This window comes from Elgaria multicarinata, chromosome 2 (assembly GCF_023053635.1).
Source record: "Elgaria multicarinata webbii isolate HBS135686 ecotype San Diego chromosome 2, rElgMul1.1.pri, whole genome shotgun sequence".
NCBI classification, from domain to species: Eukaryota; Metazoa; Chordata; class Lepidosauria; order Squamata; family Anguidae; genus Elgaria; species Elgaria multicarinata.
Window position 1 is genome coordinate 76,037,653 of NC_086172.1, and position 19,810 is coordinate 76,057,462.

A 19,810-nucleotide genomic window follows, 5' to 3' on the forward strand; every position below is an offset into this window, starting at 1 on the left:
TATGCTGACACATGGTTAGGCTTCTCTTTCAGCCTCTTTGCTTCTCTTGAAGCCCAAAATGTGTGTGCTTTTCTCTCAGGATGAATCGTCTGGGCCCACCGCTTATGCATCGTTTGGACCAACTCTTGGAGCTCATAGATTTCAACAACAGCATTGAACTAGGTGGGTTGGCAAACTCTCTTTTCCTTCTTCTTTGCCCCATGCCCCAAAGTTTGTTGATATGAAACTGTTTTTCTCTTCCTTTCTCTTCCCCACCCCCTGAACTTTCTCATGTTAATGGCTCGCCTAATAATAATAAAAATAAAAATAATAAAAATGAATGTAATATATTTATTTATTACCCGACTCTCCCTCTGGATTGGGAACAACACTAGATAAAATATAATACATAAAATTAGTTAAAAGAGCACCTAAAACCAATACAATATTAAAATAACAATCACAACATCTTAAAATTCTTAGGTTTAAAATTCATCTGGGTAGGCCTGCTGGAAGAGACTTAGCTTGCCAGCTAAGCTCCATTATGGGATATGATTATCCCTAAACCTGTTGCAAATCCCGTCTCCTGTTTTCCAAGGTATGTATTTGGCAGGAGCAGCCCCGTTCTATTCTACTGCAGCTCTGGGGTTGCTATTTTGAAGTTTGTAAGCAGTCCCCTTGCATTAGAGCAATCTAAGCGTGCCTCTGACTGTATTGCTGATACTGCTTAGCATGGGTTAGGTCAAGGGTGGGTAGAAAATACATTGAGAGGTACTCGTAGATATCTGGTGGGTTTGTAGTAGATCAGCAAGGGTTAATTCTGGCTCCCAATTGTCTAACAAGAGGCATAATCCTATGCATGTTTAGACAGAGAGGAATTCTAAAATTCCCAGCATTCCCCAGCCAGCAGGCACTCTAAAATGTAGGACTTTACTTCTGTCTAAACATGCAGAGAAGTGCACCCTAAAGTGCTTCCTATCCACCCCCCTTTCCTAAATTAGGTTGCTGTGTGTGACCTGGCGTAGATTTTTGTGTGAAAGGACTTGTGAGCCTGGTTCTGGTACTGATTGCAAATTCCTGGCCAAAGCATGTTCTTAGAGGCATCCTGTTCCTTAATTCTTTGTTGAGAGCTTTGGCTATTGGACACTATAGAAATGTAATAAATAAATAAATAAATGTATTCCTGCCTGAGCGTAGTCCAGATTAGAGGATGGACATAATGTCAGTCACCTCTGTTAATTTCTTTATACGGCTCTGCTTTCTCTAAATGATGAAACACATCATTACTCTAGAAAGCCTGAGGCTTGATTCTAACTCAAGCTGTAGCCAGTTCCAGAGGAAAGAATAGGTGGGTGTATCAAGACAGATCCTGAGCAAACCTGCCTTCGGTCTATTCCAGCTTTCCTCATATTCCTAGTTGTACAGTCATGCCATAGAGCGGGGTCATCAAATCTCTTTTAGCCTGATGGCTAAATTCAATTTTGGGAAAGCTCTTGCGGGGTGCATTACAGTGATGGGTGGGGCTGACGATGAAAGGGAGCAGGGCTCCAATCCGGCCTTCCTGCTTCCCTAGATAGCCACATCTCCTTTCCCCTGGGCGCCTATTATTTCATGGTTTCATAGGTTTTGTGCATTTTATTTCCCCATTCTAAAAAGTTGTAATGCTTCTTCTAAAGTGGAGCTACTGGTAACAAGAGCTTTAGACTAAAATATGCTGTTTTGGCCCCACCCCCTTTTGCTTTTAGCCCCACCCACCACTAATCCTGGCATTTCCCCCCCCCCCGAGTTTTTCCAAAATTGACTGAGTCTCATGGCCTGAAAGTGTTTCAACACCCCTCTTCTAGACTGACATACTTCCTTCCCAAGGGTCTTCTACACGCCCACAGAGTTCTTTTTATGTCTGTGAGCCCCATGGAGGACCCTCCATCCCAATATTGATGCAGTGCTACTACCCTGCCCCCTGTAGACTACCTCCAGGTTGCCCGATGTCTTGAGGGGATGCGCCAGCGATGCTGCCAGCTGGATCGTGACTTACAGGGAGCAAGGACGCAGCTGCGCCAGTCGGAGTCTGAGCGGTCCGTGCTGGAGGTGAAGCTGAAACATGCCCGCAACCAGGTGGAGGTGGAGATGAAGAAAAGGCATTTGGCAGAAGCTGAGTTGGAAAACCAGGTGCTTGAGAGGGCGGTGAAGCTGGGCGGGTGGGTGGCATGTGCTGCATCGAGTGATGCATGCTGGGAAGAAAAAGCTCTTAATTTTTAAACAGTGCTATCTTTGCTGCTCTTAGGGCTTCTGGACTGGTCATTGTTCTGACCCATCACAGGCCCTGGGAATGAATGAGATCTGGCTGCAGTTACCAGGAATGAAACTTGGGGCAGTTGTTTGAATCATTATAGTAGATGGCACAATATGGCCTAGATCAGCCTTCCGTGAGCTGGTACCTTCCGGATTTGTTGAACTACAACTGCCATCAGTGGCCATGCTACTTGGGGCTGATGGGAATTGTAGTCCCAACACATTGGGAGTGCACTAGCTTGGGGAAGGCTGGTCTACATTCTGTTGCTGCCCCATAAAATCCTACCTACCCAACCCTACGTGACATTCATGTAGACTTCAAAATTTGTTTCTGAGCGTTGGTGTAACACAGCAGCTCAGGCGAGCATATGGACATTCCATTCAACTTGTTTAAATTTATTCGGACTGCAGTGTTTTGAGTTGGAGGTACAGAACTTGAATATGCTTAGTGCAGTGTTCACACACCCCTGGACGTACAGCCCAGACAGGAATCATTCAGTTGTGTTATATTGGCTGGTGGAGCACTGGGTCCTTGTGGCTCTTCTGCGCACTGCCCCTGGGCTGACCCTACTATGAGGTGGAGTGAGGCAGCCGCCTGAGGCAGCCAATTAAATAGGGCAGCAAATTGTAAGCTATTCAGTTTGTTAATGCTATGTTTTTACTGCTAGAGATGAGGACAGTTACTTGTGGGATTTTCTGCCTTATATGCCCCAATAACATGCCTGCCTTTGTGTCCTATGCACCGTGACTTAGGTGGCCATTCACTGCTCCATCTCAGGTGCAAAATGTCTTTGGCCAGTTCTGTTTCTCTCTCCCCCACCACCTTCCACCCCCATTTTGAAGGAGGGATGCTAAACACTGTTATAGCTGCATGTAGGCTCCTTCTGGGCATTGCTGCATTCTCCGTTCTGACAGGCTCTCTACTGTCTCCCCGACCCCTGCTTCATCCCCCTCAGGAGCGCAAGCTGCAGCTTATCTATGACTTCCTGATGGCTGATCCACAGATCATTCCTCTCAATGAGGAGCAGCGCTCAGCCCTGACTGTTCTCGACAGGCCCAGTTTCAGATGCAGCAGCCTGCTACCTAGCAAGCGGTGAGTCCCAAGGGGAGCAAGGGGTTAATTAAGATCACTGGTATGGCCTGTCTGGCCCAGTGCTGTGGGGCAGAAAAATGTCAATTTCATAAGATCATTCGTAACAATGATTGGATGCCAATTGCAAATACAGTATTAGGTAGGCTTGAGAGTTTAAAACTGTAGTTGATGTTTTTCAGGTGATTCTGTATTACAATAAAATCATCTATTATTTATTTATTTATTTATTACATACTAGCTGTACCCTGCCATGCGTTGCTGTGGCTCAGTCTGGTTAAATTGAAAAGAAAGAAAAGACAAAGCGGATGTTTCTAATATGTTTAATTTCACAATGCTTGTGGATATACAATATTTTTAGTTGTTCCATTGTCTGTGTAGATATAGAGATTGTCGGGTTTGCCGACTCTAGAACACGCAAATATAATTGTCCATGTGAGAAGCAATCCGTGTCTAGATCTAAACCGCACAATTCTAAAGATTGGCCCTGAGCTTTGTTGATGGTGATTGCAAACGCCAATCGAATTGGGAATTGCAATCTCTTAAATTGAAATGGCATATCTGTTGGAATCATAGGAATGCAAGGAATGAGGACATCTTCACCTTTGAAAGGTCCTGGCAAGATTGATCTCCGACTATAACAATTGCCACTTCGTCTATAGTTGGAGCATTGAATCTTCGCACATGTTCTCCAGCAGGTGTTTTGTCAGCATGAATAACAATCTTGTGTGAATCAGATGGCATCATGTCAATTGCTGTTTTGAACAAATGTACTAAATTGTTTTTTTCGTGAAGTAGCTGTTGCAGTTTTGAAACGACAGACTTTTTTATGCCGGTATAAATTCCGCAGCGTGCATTCAATTCATCATTGCCATCACCAATGAAATACATTTGTAGGAATTTATGTTGACTATCTTGAAACGGAAGGAAGGAGCCGGCTTTATGATAAATTTGTCCTTTGACTTTGAAAGTTGGCATAAATGGAGCTGTGATGATCTCTGCGCCGAACGACGTCATTTGGAAGCATGAGTTGTATTTCCTGATGTTAGATAGGAAATGCTTTGATTCTGTGGTATATCCGGCAAGCAAAGTTTGTAATGGCTCTGGTGGTTCTCCAAGTTGAGGCAGTTTAATTTTTCCAGCAGCACAACACATTCCTTTTGTTTCTCCATTAAATTTTAGAGCCTTGCAATAAGGACACACTTCAGTCATAGTGCCTATGAGAACATGCCACCTCAAACTATAATCATCAGCTGGGTTGTACCGGAATGCAAGGCGATTGTAATCGTGTGATTGTTTACCACGGAGTCGTGTTTGACGCTGATATGCTGTTTCTCGTTGACGTCTTTCAGCCACTCTCAGCCTGTCGCGTTCATTTTGTTGAGAACAAAGCAGATCTGAAGCTGTAGAACGCGATTGCCGTGCTCGCAACCGTGCATTCTCAAGTCTGGCTGAACGTTGCTTGGCTCCTCCTTATTGTTTACTACAACTTTATTAGATTGTAAGCCTATGCGGCAGGGTCTTGCTATTTACTGTGTAATCTGTACAGCACCATGTACATTGATGGTGCTATATAAATAATAATAATAATAATAATAATAATAATAATAATTGGCACGTATTTGAGGCATTCTTCTTCTTTTTTTCTCGTTTGCTGATGCCCGTTCTTCCTCAGTCTGATTTGCAATTTCTTGTCGCAGTGCTTCCGCTCTGCGAGTACGACGACCTAAGTGTGATCTTCTGCGAGGCATTATTTGGATGAAGTAAAGCAGATTGTTTGGTTTTTAAAAAAGGATGTTTTTACGGTGAGGAGGTTAGTGGAAACTCCTGGCAGTTACCTTTCTTCAGAACGTGTAATTGTCACAGGTGTGACATCTATATTCACTCAGCCAATTGTGAGAGAACATGCAAATAGGAGAGGAGGCAGAGGCCGTGGATTGGCCTACTGGTTGGCGATGTCACAATGACCTATAAGAGCAAATAGGAGAGAACATATAAATAGGAGAGGAGGCAGAGGCAGTGGATTGGCCTACTGGTTGGCGATGTCACAATGATCAGCAGGACTGGTTTTGAGGAGGCCTATTTCTTCAATTTTAAGACAAACTTTTGACCCCATATAGAACATAGTTACATAACAACGCTCGCATATTCGAATGCAACATTGTGTCAAAATTTCAAAGCAATCGGTGAAGAACATTCGGAGATATAACGTCTGTTTCGAACGAACATTTACATTTTTATTTATATAGATACTGCCCAACAGCCTAGGCTCTCTGGGCAGTTTACAATTAAAACCATATTATAACAATCCAATTTAAAAATTTACAAATCACAAAAACCAGAATAAGTTACAGTCCAGGGAAGGCTTGTTTAAAAATATATGTTTTTAGGAGGCGTTTAAAAGGTATTACATTTTCCGCCTCCCAAACCGTACGAGGGAGAGTTTTCCAGAGGGTGGGTGCCACTACATAGAAGGCCCACTGTCGAGGTTCTTCATGATGACATTCTCTTCATGTCGGAATGACGAGCAGGGCCTCCTCTGAAGATCATAAATGTCACTTAGGTGTATATAAGGGAAGGCAGTCTGCTAGGTATCCTGGTCCCAAGTTGTTTAAGTCAACATTTAAACCACATTAAATGTGCTCTAACTTTCCCCCTCAAATGTTTCAGATTAAATAATTATTATGTATTAAAACAAACAAGTAACATGGGGTACTTTTTAAAGCTTCTTTTATTAAATACAGGCAAAATAAGCACACTAAACTAGATCACTCTCTAGAACTTGTGGACCTCCAGATGTTTTGGTGTATAACTCATATCATCCCTCAAAATTGCCTATACACACTATGGCCAATGGGAATTGTAGACCAAAACATCTGGAGGATCACAAATTGCTCACCTCCGCTCTAAGGTATCAGAAAAATTCCCAATACAAATTGCCCTAATTTGCATGGGAAATTTTTACTAGAGAAATTTTATATTTCAAAATTTTACAGAGAACCCACCTGACTAGTCTGTTCTAAGCAAATCAATTAATGTCCACCCCTGCTGTAAAGATTACAGAAGTAATGTATATTAAAGCCTACAACTCCCAGCATGCCCCAGCTCTGTCTTCGTTTCTGTCTAAACCTGCATAGGATTGCACCCTAAATAACTCATTAAAGAGGGAATGAAACCAAGGGTGCATAGGAACAAACAAAAAAATGTTCAGGTTACATTTTCAACACCATGAACTTTTGAGTGCCCAAAGAGAAAGGAGGCCCCTGTGCAGATACACCATCTGTGATGATGGACTTTGTCAAAGACCCACAAGGCAGATTTGTGCCTGTAGTGCATATTTATTTTATGTGCTTTGTGCTTATTTTCACTGGAAAATAAAATTTAGTTTTATTTTTGTTTTATTTTGAGTAGAGATGTCCGGGATTGAACTTGGGACCTTCTACAGGCCAATGATGTGCTCAACCATTGAGCTTTGGCCCTTAATTAGGTTATCAAGAGTCCATGCACAGATTCTCTGGAGTAGTAATATACACTGGTTTTGGGAAACCTGAAAAAAGCAGTAGAAGGGACCCCGTGGAATCCTTTGGGAAGTGGGGAGCACCTAAACCAAAGCAAAATCCATTTATCTCAGAGTGGTGGTCCATCTTCTGCAAAGTTGCTGATGGGTGTTTGGAGAAGAGATTGGATTAGTTGAGTTGGACATGAAGCGGAGGAAGCGGGATGGAAAGACAAATGTACCACTATGCCGATATTGATTATGCAGCCCATGTTGCTATTCTTCTCTGGTTAGGTTGTCTGCAAGGGAAGAACTTGGCAACTCACTCATATCTGACATCAGTTTTGACCGTTCAGATGACGAAGTGGTAAGTACTATCCCTTTAATCCCTTCCTCCCATGCTTGTCATGGGAGAACTGAGAAGAATTAGGGCAGGGGACTCCAACCTTTTTGTTCTGGTGAACACATTTGTAATTTTGAGTAAGGTATGCCATCATGCTTTGTATCATCCCAAAATGGTTCCCATGGGGGCAGGCTCATTCATAACATGGCTGCTATTGTGTGCATGAGCAGTCAATGAACACCTGTTTCACAGAAGGCAAACTGGTGACACTAAAATTTTTTTAAAGAGGTAGCTTGCTCTTAAATGTAAGGCAGAAGTGGGGGCTGTACCCCAATACACACAACCACTCCTTTGATCCGACGGGCTTGTGCTCCAACAGTAGACCCATTTCACAGAAGGCAAACTCTCTTCCTCTCTCAGCGAGCCAACTGATGCCCACCCACTCCCATACACATGGAGCAATCCCATTCTCCCATCCTGGATCACCACCCATGCACACACTCTCACACATGTTCACATCCACCACATCCATATTCTGTCTTTGTATCAATACATAGATAAATGCATATCTGTGGATACATAAACACACACACACACAGAGAGAGAGAGAGATAGAGAGATAGAATGCATTCTTTGTGCATATGTACATACAGGCATGTGCACATACAGGCATGCACGCACATCACTCCTTTCTTGCCTCAGACCCACCACAACCACTCTAGCTTACTAGACAGCAGTGGAAACTGCAAGTTCCCTTTTCACCCTTGAGATATATATATATATATATATATATATATATATATATATATATGTGTGTGTGTGTGTTTTTCCTTGGCAGTCAGGGCATGCTGCAGAGCAATGTGCTGGACCAGCCACCACCTTCATTTTCTAAGAATGCCTCTGGGATAAGTAAAGGTGATGGGCTGGGGGCTGGTGCTTTGCTTTGTAGCTCACCTGGCCACCAGGTAAAACTTCTTCCAATTGGTGGGGTGCGGGGCTTTGCAAGCACTGTGCCACTCACTCACAAGCTCCAGCTTGGGGACCCAGGCTTAGGGTGTGGCCAAGATGTTGCTGTAGTTCATGTTCTTGGTACTCTGCACCAGCTGAAGCTGGGACTTCACACTTGAAAGAGATTGTGCCCAATGTGCAACCTGCAGCAATAATTGGGTTATTGTATGTAAGCAATTTCCCCCAGAGGTGATTAACAGATGTGGAACGAAGGAAGTCTTCTTGAAGCAAAGTAGTGGTCTTTCAGAGCGACTTACTGTGTTTCTTCACAGAAAGGAGATGAAAGATGTGACCTTAAGAACCATGATGCCAGTTTGAGAGTACTCGATGCCAGAGTGAGGTTTTTGAAGCAGGTTGAGTTAGTTCTGAAAGTTCTCTTTGTGATTTGGTTTGAACTGGGGGAAAGCAATTTGAAACAAGAAAACCTTAATGCAATAAAAACAAGAACGTTAAGAACAACTTGATCTAATCTGCTTCCGAGGGGAAAGGCTGTGCATTTTGCAGAATCTTCCAAAATGATACATACCCAGTGCAAAGCATAACATGGGGCGGGAGGTATAGGTAAGATGTACGTGCTTAGGGTGAGGATTGACTGTGAACTATGTATATTCCCAACTCCTCTCTCAGGCTTCCCTTCCCTTTTTCTTTTCCTCAAGGATCTGGATATGATAAAACCCATCAAAAGCAGAGACAGAAGGGTAAGTTTTGAAGCTCGCATCTCTACCTCTGATTAGTTCCCACTGGCATCAGAGGCTAGAAAATGACTAATCCTGCAACAACTTTAAATGTGGACATCCTGTCTCCCTTCCCTCCAGCCTTGTGTGGTTGCCACAAACATCTGTTTGATCAGAGATCACAGCTGGGCAGGGGAAATTAGAACTCCTATACCCACATGTTCTGGGGTTTCCCCTTCAGGTTTCAGAATAGAAAATAAAGTGCAGTGAATACAGTGCCCCCACCTGGAATTAGATGGGGCTGCCTTCATGTTGCTCTCACACCTTTTCCTGTCCCTCAGCGCTCCTCCTTGGCACCCCTGATTCAGCCAGTGATAGCAGCCAAGCGTGCACGGCCTTCTGTGGCGCCTACTCCCAGTGTAAGTAACTGTCAATGCCCTGTACTTGTGCAAGTGGGAAGACCCAGGGTGCAAAGGATGCCTGCCCGAGACTTGAGATCTGTTGGAGGAGCCCTTCTCCGCATCCCATCAGCACAATATATACGCTACGATGGAACAAGGGGGAGGGCTTTCTCTGTGGTGGCACCCAGACTGTGGAATGCCCTCCCCTTGGAGGCCCGGCTGGCGCCAGCACTGGTTTCATTTCGACGCCAAGTAAAAACATGGCTTTTTAACAAAGCCTTTGGTGGTTAAATTCACTAAGATGGCACATTGTTTTAATTGCTTTAAAATTATATATTATTTTAACTTGGTTCATGGTTTAATTTGTTTTAAACTGTGCATATTTATTGTTTTATACTGTATGCTTTTATCTGTACACCACCCTGAGATCTTAATGATATAGGGTGGGATACAAATGTTTTAAATAAATAAATAAATAAATAAATAAATAAATGGATTATCATTGATGATAATCACAAACCTGGCTCTCCTATTGCACCAGTGATGTAATAACGTGTGTAAGTGTGACATGTTCAAATAAAGCAGTGGAGTATCAGGTGGAATTAAACATAAGTACATGCAAAGTGATGGTGTGGCCACATCCCAGGACTCAAGGAGCTCCTCTGGTTTCCAAAACCTGTAGTATAATAATTGCATTTCTTTATTTCCCCCTCTCCCTTTTTGTCTAATTGAGCCAAATAACAGCTTGGCGGGGAGGGTGTAGATCTACCAAAAAAAAAATAGTATAGGAGAAACGGTTAATTTCCCTTCCCTACTCTGCAGCCACGTCTAGTTTTACCCTTGTGTGATCACACTGTCTAGTGAGTGGCAGAGTAGGCAGAAGACATGTTGGGTCTGTTCAGATGATACTAAGCTATAGTTAGGCCACTAACCCTTTTGCAGCAAAAGGTTAGTAAGTGTGTTTAAACCATGGATATGGTTAGGAATGGTTCACATGAAACACTAAGCCATAATGTTTAGCTCAAACTACTTAAACACCGTGGCTTAGCATGTCATTTGAACAGGATCACAGAAAGGAGCTTTCTGAAGAGGTGATTTTTTATAGAAATGGCTGCAATTTGCACAAATTGGATTTTGTGGGGTGGGATCCTCCGAATGGGGCCATAATTTTAAAAATTACTTCTTTTAATAGTGATGTTGGGCAAGCGTCTCACAATTACAAGTCCACCTGTCTGCTATGGAGCCCCACAGAGGCATATTCACCTCTTGTCAATATCTTTGTCAGTTTCATATGTCCACACCTACTTCATTTAGCCCAGTAGAGCCATATTCCCTACTTGTCAATTTCATCCTCCACTTCCCAAGTGAAGATGGGTTCTCAAATGATCTGTAATCATTCTAAGAGACTTTGTGAATCACTACCCTAAAATAGTAGTGAAAAGTGCTATGAAAAAGACAATTGATATTGGTGACCATCCCCATCCACCCCCAGCCAAAAGGAGTAACATAAATATGAGTATTTCATATTGTGTCCGTCTTCAGTCCAAGGTGTTGGAGACAGCCTGTTTGCTCAGGTTCTATCGATTTGTCAAACAGAACACACCCAAGGTTATGTATATTGTAACTTATTTTGTTGGGAATTTCCAAACAAAATAGTAAACATATTTTAAATAACTAGTTAGTAAAAAAGAAAAGGGGGGAGAGGTTAAAACTAAATTCAGGAAAGACCATAGAATGTACAGAAGAGGTACAGACAGCAGGACAGACCCATTAGACATAGATCTCAGTCTTGAACTAAAGGAGAACCTTCTACCAAGGTGCGGTTGTGAATGGGAAGATAAGAGGGAATTTCTCTTATATCAAAAATGCTGTGTTTAAGGTTTCCTTAAACTCATGTGTGTGTTTGTGTATATATAAAAGCCTATATCCTTTGTCTGAGTAGGATAGGAAGAGTGTGTTTCACTGCTCTTTTTTTCTTTCTTTCACCCTCCTCTCCTTTAAATCTCGTCAGGCCAATGAGATGCTTGTGGTGACCCTAAGATCTGGAGCCATTGTGAAGAGCAGAGGCCCTGCTCAGAGTTTGGCACCTCTCTCTGTGGTACCCCGCCGTCGATCCCAGCAGAGCCGTCACGTCTCCACACATTCAGGTGCCCCTTGCCCCTGTAGGTCCGAATGAGCCCCCTGCCATCTCCCTGAAAGAAATCCCTTCTCCTTAATTGTAAATGGGAACAGGCTGTAGTTGCTAATGGCTGTGGGATATGCAACTCCGTACATGTTCAGAGTATGTCTTCCTATTTTGTATCCCCCCCTTTTTTTTTCAAAAGGAGGATAAGACCAAAGACATTATGGGGTGCTGTTAGGTTAGAGGAGGAGGAGGAAGAAGAAGAAGGAAGGAAGGGGCCACAAACCCATAGGCAACCATGGCAGGATCTACACTACTACTTCGTAATGGTATTGAAGTGCACTGACAACTGTTGGGGCCTGTTGACACATTCCACATACCACTTTCAAATTGTTATATCCTGCTTGGTGTCGATCTGGCCCATATCTGCAGGAGACCACTTTTGCTCATGATCCTGAGACCAGCAGGCAGATCTTGAGCGGGCCTGAATTGGTTTCACAAGGATTTTAGATGTGAGGTTTTGTATATATGAGAGCCGAAGTTGTGAGAATGTCTTGATGGGGAGGCCCTGTGTCTCCCTTCTGGGCATCCTTGGAGGTGGGCTCCAGGGCTCCACATTTGTTTTGGGATACTTTCAAACTCAGTCCATCCTCTTGTTCCCCTGTCATCTGGAGGTTGACTGTCCCCATGTTCCCAAATCCAGTTCTGTGGGAGGAAATTGAGCATGACCTCTGCCTTGCCTTAGCCAGGATTCTTGGACTACTGCATATGTACAGAGCAGCCATATTGAACTCTTCATTGGGGACTCCAAGTGGAGTTTGAAGATTGAGGGAGATCGATGGGAGCGTTCGGAAAGGCATCCTTGGAGGTGTCCATTAGAAAGGTGGCAGAACATGCTCTCAAGTTGTGTTCCTGGTGCTGAGTGTGGTCCTTCTCTCCACAGATCTCACTACCATCTGGGGAAGCACGGATGAGTCAGGCAATCATAGCAGTCACACAGAAAAAGATGCTATTGGCACGGGGACCAGGGTAGAGTTCAAGGGTGCTCCAGACCCCTTCTCTCCCTCTTCCTCACAGGGAACACCACCACTCCACCAACACCACTTTACTTCCAAGACGGTAAGTTAAAGGCCAAACTATCTTAGCTGAGTCATTCTGGCCTTGAGTACAAAGTACGTCCCGCTGACCAACCCCCACACCAGAGCAGGAACCCCAATCCGGGTTTGGATCATAGTATGGGGGTGGGAGTAGAGAAAATCTGTTTAATCTGTTGTCCCCTACTGTGGTCCTGATCTCAGTTTTCCTCCTATCTGCAGGGCCAGCCCTACAATTAGGTAGACTGAGATGGTTGCCTCAAGCCGCAGATGTTGGGTGTGCTAAAAGGGCAGCAAACTGTTATTCTATTTTTACTGACCAGGAGGGGAGGAATGCTCGTGATTTTTTTCTGCCTCAGGTGTTAAAATAATTGGGCTGGCCCTGGGTACAGCTTACCATGGTGGGAGCCAGGAGGGCCGTTTGCTGCTCTGCCTTAGGCAGCAAAATCCCTTGGGCTGGCCCAAGACAAGAATAGATCTTTTGGGGTAATATAAATTGTAGGCATGGAGGACCAAATCCAGATTGGGACTGGAGGGAGAGGGGGGGCAAGAGGTTGAAACCTACCATCCATAATAGGGTCCCAATGCTGGCTATGGGGAAAAGACCCTGCCCTCAAGGCCAGAACTATGTCGCTCAAGTAACATGCAGTTTCTCCCTAAGGCTTGGGAAAGCAGGACCCTGACCTGTCATCCTAATGTAATACCCTCCAGATTTGTTGGAGTGCAACACCCAGCATTCCTGGCCATTGGCCATGCTAGCTGGGGCTGATGGGAGTTGAATTCCAAAACATTGGGAGTGTCCCAAGCTGGGCAAGGCAATCCCTTCTCAGTAGGCCTGTCGCTGCCTTGGGCCGAATCCGGAACCTCCAAGGCTGAGTCAGTTTGGGGAGTGGGAAATCTCGCTTCAGTGTCAAGGTGAGGCAGGCAACCCCTGAAGTGCCCGGAGTCAAATTGGGGCTGTTTTGGAGGCTCCGAAACAGCCTCTGAGGTGTGTCGGGGGGCTGTGCTACTTCTCAGTAATGTCCTCTGCTGGCATCCTCTGCTTTAGCATAACCCCAAGTGCTCTTAAGGAAGGGTTGTCTGGATTCTCTGTAGACAGTGGTCCCCCTGATGAAGAGGATCAGGCGGACTCTGTGATGAATTGCAGAACAATGGGCAGGCAGCAGCCCAGGCGACCTGAACTCAGGCGCATTCCCTGGACTGGACGTTGCACAACTAGCTGGACTGTGGGCACCTAGTTCCTTTTCCTCCTTGATCTCTACTGTGGTCATCCCCTCCTCTTCTTCCTCTCTCTCCCCGTTTCCTGCCCAAGGTGATCCGTCTGGAGTGTTGTGCGGTTTGCAAATCCCGCCTGCGCTTTGGGAAGGTGGCCCTGAAATGTCGACCCTGCCAGCTTCTAGTGCATCCAGAGTGCAGAGAACGCTGCCCGTCCCTGTGCACACCAGGCGCACGCCTTAGAGGGAGGGAGGTGAGTGTGGAGCAAGGTGGGCCTGGGATGGGAAACTGGTTCTTCTTCTTCTTTTTTCCCCCTTGGTGGCTTTGCCCCAAGGGAAAAACTGTTTCAGTGGCTGAAGTGACTTCTGTGTGATTGGAGGTGTTTCTCCTACACACTGCAATGTATCTCATCTTCCTTAGGGCGTTCTAGCGGATTTTGCACCCCCCACACCGCCTCTGGTGCCCCCCATAGTGATTCAGTGTGTGAATCAAGTGGAAAAGCGTGGCCTGCTGGAGGTGAGTGGCTTGGGGCATGGACAAAGGGTCTGACTCTGTACAAGGCACTTTCCTACGTTCCTGTGTGTTATGCCCTGCCGGATTCTTCAACTTAATTCCTGTTCTGTGTCATTCTTATATACTTCCTTGTGCTTGATTGAACTGCTGACTGTGGCTATCAGACAGTGGTACAGTTAGGTAACTTCAGACTATAGACTTTGTAGTCTTACGGTATTTAATGTCTATCTCACTTAGAGGGAGCAAAAATCTGCCGGACCCTAAGAGCTTGATATATTCCCAGGGCTCAGCCCTCTTGAGCTCCGGTGAGTGCACCCGACATGTTTCCCAGGGAACTTGGCATTCCCTAATCTCACTTTAAAATGTGGAGCTCCATCACACCAGTGTTTTAACGCATTCTTGACATGCCTGGTGTCTGGTTTTGCAGCACGGCACTCACATGGTGTCATACCCATCATGCTGTGATCTTGCTGTGATCACGCCGTTTCCGCCTTGTCTTCCTTTTATTTTTGTACAGGGAAAGTCCGGTTCCTTTCGCCATGTACAATAACATCGCTGTTCCGTTCCTGTGTAATTTCCTTTTCGATGCTATTTCGGATTGTCCCAATTCTTCTGCTGGGGGGGGTGTCTGTGGAAGGGCGTGTGTGTAGGGCGGTGTCACTGACGAAAGCAGAGGGTGGGGTGGTTCTCCTCCAGTGTGCCATTTCAATTTCCTTTCATCATTCTCCTTGGGAACGCCTGCTGGATCATTGGTACGGAGTTTGCTGAGTCAGTCCATCGTACTCTCGGTCCTCCAGCTCGGTTTATAAGGATCCTAGGGAAAGCATTGTGTGTTCTTTTTCTCCTCCCACTCCTTCTCCTAAGTTTTATAGTGCAACAATACTTTGTTGAAACGAGGATAGGTAGGTCCCTTAAGTACACCATTGCATCATTACACCATTTCAGCCTACCAGAATTGCATTCGATTGCACTTGCACAGAAATAAAAAAATAAAACATGAGAAAATAAGAATTAGGGTGGAGGAAGGAACCCACGTCCTACGTCATCTCAAAGTCCCTCCCAGCCACAACAGCCAATGAACTGCAAGGGGAAGGGGAAAGGAGGAGATAGGGTGGTATGTCAGCAATGTGAGCCCGCACAGGTGAAAGGATGCACGTGCTGAAATTGCGCAACAATACACACACGTGAAAGTGATCAGCGCTTGACGCGCTGTCGAAATGGAGGTGGATAGTGCAGGGACAACCTGGGGGGGAAAAACTTGGTGTGATGGAGCTCGTGGTAAGGCAGCCTTGCTGCATTTGCAGGCCCTCCTGCTCCTTCTGCTGAATGGGGTCTGGGGCTTCTGCCCCAAAGTCCTGCGTGATGGCACCACCAGTGTCTATTTAACATAGCTAGTTTTCAAAACATAACAACATTGTGCTCTCAAAGAGCTGGATTCCTGCATCACATTCCATCACACTTGGGGCTCTCCTGTGCCATTGTCCCCCCCCCCCCCAACATTCTTCCACTTGGGGTGGAGGCATGTTGTATTTTACTCCTGTAGTTCTGTCAACTCAGCCTTTCTTTTGATTTTTCAACACTGCTGGCCATTTTGTTTCCTAATGTATTACGGCTAGGATTTCCTTCCCTTTTGCAGTTGCAAGGAGTCTCTTGAGCATCTTCATAATAAACCTTGGTCCTCCCTATGATGATCCTGATATGGCCCCCTCATTCTCTGCATTCTACAGGTTCTGATTTTCTAGTTTGACTTTGTGGATCACCTGCGTTGACCTCTTTCTGTGCCTGGAACTCTCTCCCTCGCTCTGCTAATGTGCAATGCAGCTGGTGTACATCCTTTCCGGCGTTTTTGGGATCCACTGCCTATTCTGCACCAGCTATATTAGTTATCTGTAGTCTTCCAGGTCCAGTTCAAGGTTCTGGTGTTCCACCTGTAAAGCTCTTTGGAATCAAATACAATAAGCATCTATGCCTACAATCTGAATTTGACTAACCCAATAGGAAGGTTATGGGAGAGCATGGGAAGGAGACAGCACCCAAACGGAATTCTGAGCAATGGATTGTGAACCAAAAAGTTATAATGCACAACAAGCGCATCTTTAATTTTATTGTAATTTTTTTTAAGAAAAAAAGAAAAGTCACTTAATGTAATCAATTTGTTTCCAGGCCAAACATAGAATCATAGAATAGAATCATAGAATAGCAGAGTTGGAAGGGGCCTATAAGGCCATCGAGTCCAACCCCCTGCTCAATGCAGGAATCCACCCTAAAGCATCCCCGACAGATGCTTGTCCAGCTGCCTCTTGAGGGCCTCTAGTGTGGGAGAGCCCACAACCTCCCTAGGTAACTGATTCCATTGTCGCACTGCTCTAACAGTCAGGAAGTTTTTCCTGATGTCCAGCTGGAATCTGGCTTCCTTTAACTTGAACCCGTTCTTCCGTGTCCTGCACTCTGGGAGGATCGAGAAGAGATCCTGGCCCTCCTCTGTGTGACAACCTTTTAAGTATTTGAAGAGTGCTATCATGTCTCCCCTCAATCTTCTCTTCTCTAGGCTAAACATGCCCAGTTCTTTCAGTCTCTCCTCATAGGGCTTTGTTTCCAGACTCTGATCATCCTGGTTGTCCTCCTCTGAACACGCTCCAGCTTGTCTGCGTCCTTCTTGAATTGTGGAGCCCAGAACTGGACTCCACAATTCAAGAAGGAGTCAGTCCTTGTGGCTGTTTCATAGCTGTGTGACCTAGTTCTCTTGTGTCTTTCTGGTCACCTGCAGACCGGCCTGTATCGAGTGCCAGGGGCAGAACACCTTGTGCGTGAATGGAAAAACAACCTGCTTTGTGCCCGAAGAGCCGTTCCTTCACTCGACCAAGTGGCTGACGTGAACGTGATTTGCGGCATTCTCAAGGACTTCCTGCGGAACCTGAGGGAGCCCTTGGTGACTTTCCACCTGCACTCGGCCTTCCTGCAAGCTGCAGGTGAATTGGGATCAGGCTGCAGGAAGGAAGCGTCTGTGATGAGGGTGGTAATGGCTGTGGTGAGGGGTGGTGGTGGCAGTGTTCCGTATTGTCCCTGGTCATAGTTGCAAGGCGACTAAGGTTGGCAGCTGGAAACAGCAGGCTGAGCAACTTCTGTGACTGGTTCCTTGGGAACATCTCTTTAATTGTATATAAAACTGGCAAAACTTAAATCTTGTCATTGGAATTTGAGGTTGAGCAAGCTTTTGGCCACCCAAGGGTCACATTGGGTGGTGGGTTGAAGGTTGCAGCAGGCCCACATAGAAAGCCAATGTGGTGTAGTGGTTAGAGAGTTGTACTGGGACTTGGGAGTTCAGGGTTCTGGTCCCCACTGGGCCATGGAGCTCCCTGGATGACTTAGGTCCAGTCACTGACTCTAAGCCTAACCTACCTTACAGGGTTGTTGTGAGATTAAAAAAGGGAGAGGGGGAGGACCATGTAAGCTGCCTTGGGTTCCTTGAGGAAAAATGGTGTGTGTGGGGGGGGGTATAAATGTAATTAAAATTAATTTTAGAAAAGCCTCCCCCCACCTGCTTCTGCTGGGAAATGCATGGGGATGTCTCTCTTCATGTGCTCTACACAGCAGCAGTGTGGAATGGGGGTGGGGGGGCACGGCACATGTGTCAGGCCACAGGTTTGCGCACCCCTCTTGTAAACCTTAAGTGATTCTAGCTTCATATTCTTAAGTGGCTAAATGCTCTCTTCTTTGGATGACCTAGAAGAGTATTAAGGACTTGCATGTTCCTTTCCTCCCACCCAGAAATTCCAGATGAATCCGCCCGCCACACTGCACTCTGTCATGTCGTGATGAAGCTACCTCCTGCCAACAGGGATACGCTGGCTTTTCTCATGCTCCATCTGCATAGGTGAGGAGTTGGGAGGTTTGAGGGGGGATCACACAGAATCCCAGAGTCGGGAAGAAGTCTTGTAGGCCATTTAGTCCAACCCCTGCTCAATGCAGGAAATCCAGCGCTACAGCGCCTCCAGCAAGTGTCCACCCAGCCTTTGCTTGCAGACCTCCAGCAAGGGAGGACCCACCATCCCTCCAGGTAATTGGTTCTGGGTCTGGGAAGCCTGGGACACTTGACATGTGTGAAACCTTTCCCATCTTCATGGATACTTCAGCTTCACCAAAAAGTAGCACTGCATGTCCAGGACACTTCCCTGCAACAGCAGATTCATAATGGTATCTCTTTCTGAACAGTGTTGCATGTTAGGATTCTAGCACTATTGTGAATTGTTCCCCATATTTAAAAACAGAGGCACCGCTTCATTTTACTCCTTGGTTTCATTGTATAAGTGTTCACTTCTTCCTCTTGATAAACATTTCTCTTATGCCGTCAGCTTGCTGAAATCTGCATAAGTCCCAGTCCAACTCTCTAACCAACACACCACATTGGCTTTCTATGTGGGCCTGCTGCAACCTTCAGCCCACCACCCAATGTGGCCCTTGGGCAGCCAAAAGCCTGCTCAACCCCAACTGAGCAAGCCTCTGCCTATGGCTTGCTGTCATCATATCGAAAAATGCTGAGTAACCCACTTGCTATTGCTCAGGTGCTGAGCTGTTGTGGGTAGTTCCCCCTCTTGCTCAAGAGGCTTAAGTTGAAACACTCCATTCTCTTTATTTCATTTTTTTCCCATGGATCCCTAATAACTGATCTGGAAATCTGTTTGTACATTCAGGACACTTAATCTGCTATTGCAAATATTCTCTCTTCACTTTAGAGAAACAAAAAGCTGCTTTGGAAGGGATATCTCCGCTGACGAGAGGTTCTATCCATTGGAGCAACCTAGTGCCCTCACAATGTGTTGGACTCCCATCATCCACAACCAGCAGCCCATGCTGGCTGGGGATGAAGGGGGTTGTAGTTCAACACATTTGGGGGACTCCTAGGCAGCAAAGGCTGTTTTAAAGTATAGTTCAGGGATGGGAAATGGGTGGCTCTACGGATGACAATCTCCCATCTTTCCCCACCATTGGCTATGCTGCTTAGAGCTGATGGAAGTTGCAATCCAACATCTGGAGGACCACATGTTTCCTACCCTTGGTCTAGGGCTAGACTCCAAATAGTCTTGGGTGGGCTTGGCTGCTCATCCCCGTTGTATGGCCTGCACAAATCAAAGTTTCTAGCCCGGCAGTAATGCACCCTTCATCCAGGCATTATGGAGTCCCCGATGGAAGGTTCCTGCTGTGCCACTTGACTATTAACTCCATAGATCCCTTTCTCCATCCACAGGGTCATGCAGAGCCCTGAATGTCGAATGGACCAGCATAACTTGGCACGGATCTTTGGACCGACACTAGTTGGGCACAGTACACCCAGCCCCACGCCACTTGTCATCATGGAGGACACACCACGCCAATGCCTGGTAACAGATGGGACATGTATTTCTTGCACATGGGCAAACTCTTGATTTCTTTCAGTCCTCTGTGGGACAGTAGGGAGGCCAGACAGTTCTCTGTCTGTACAACAGAAAAATACTGGGGAATCCAAGATCAATTCTTTTTGTTGCACCAGTGTACCCCTCGGCTGCCTTGGTGGGATGTGATGTGGGGCAGGGAGGTTCCCTGAGC

At 45.7% G+C, this 19,810-nt stretch overlaps 1 protein-coding gene across 5 annotated transcripts in view; it reads left to right on the forward strand.

The window, feature by feature from the left end:
* Positions 1–19,810, forward strand: part of LOC134392440 (rac GTPase-activating protein 1-like) — a 27,281-nt gene continuing 7,471 nt past the window's right edge. For 3 of the 5 annotated variants that reach the window (XR_010025044.1, XM_063116774.1, XM_063116775.1), the window contains exons 1-13: positions 1–162; positions 1,946–2,148; positions 3,228–3,364; positions 7,152–7,224; positions 8,865–8,906; positions 9,224–9,301; positions 11,295–11,445; positions 12,349–12,524; positions 13,812–13,967; positions 14,135–14,230; positions 16,995–17,196; positions 17,996–18,101; positions 19,473–19,605. Coding sequence is in view for 3 of the 5 variants with exons in the window: in XM_063116774.1 (XP_062972844.1) it covers positions 81–162; positions 1,946–2,148; positions 3,228–3,364; positions 7,152–7,224; positions 8,865–8,906; positions 9,224–9,301; positions 11,295–11,445; positions 12,349–12,524; positions 13,812–13,967; positions 14,135–14,230; positions 16,995–17,196; positions 17,996–18,101; positions 19,473–19,605 (1,635 nt within the window). In the remaining 2 variants the exon portion in view is untranslated. The remainder of the gene's footprint in view (positions 163–1,945; positions 2,149–3,227; positions 3,365–7,151; positions 7,225–8,864; positions 8,907–9,223; positions 9,302–11,294; positions 11,446–12,348; positions 12,525–13,811; positions 13,968–14,134; positions 14,231–16,994; positions 17,197–17,995; positions 18,102–19,472; positions 19,606–19,810) is intronic. The other 2 variants (XR_010025045.1, XM_063116776.1) reach the window with 1 other exon arrangement.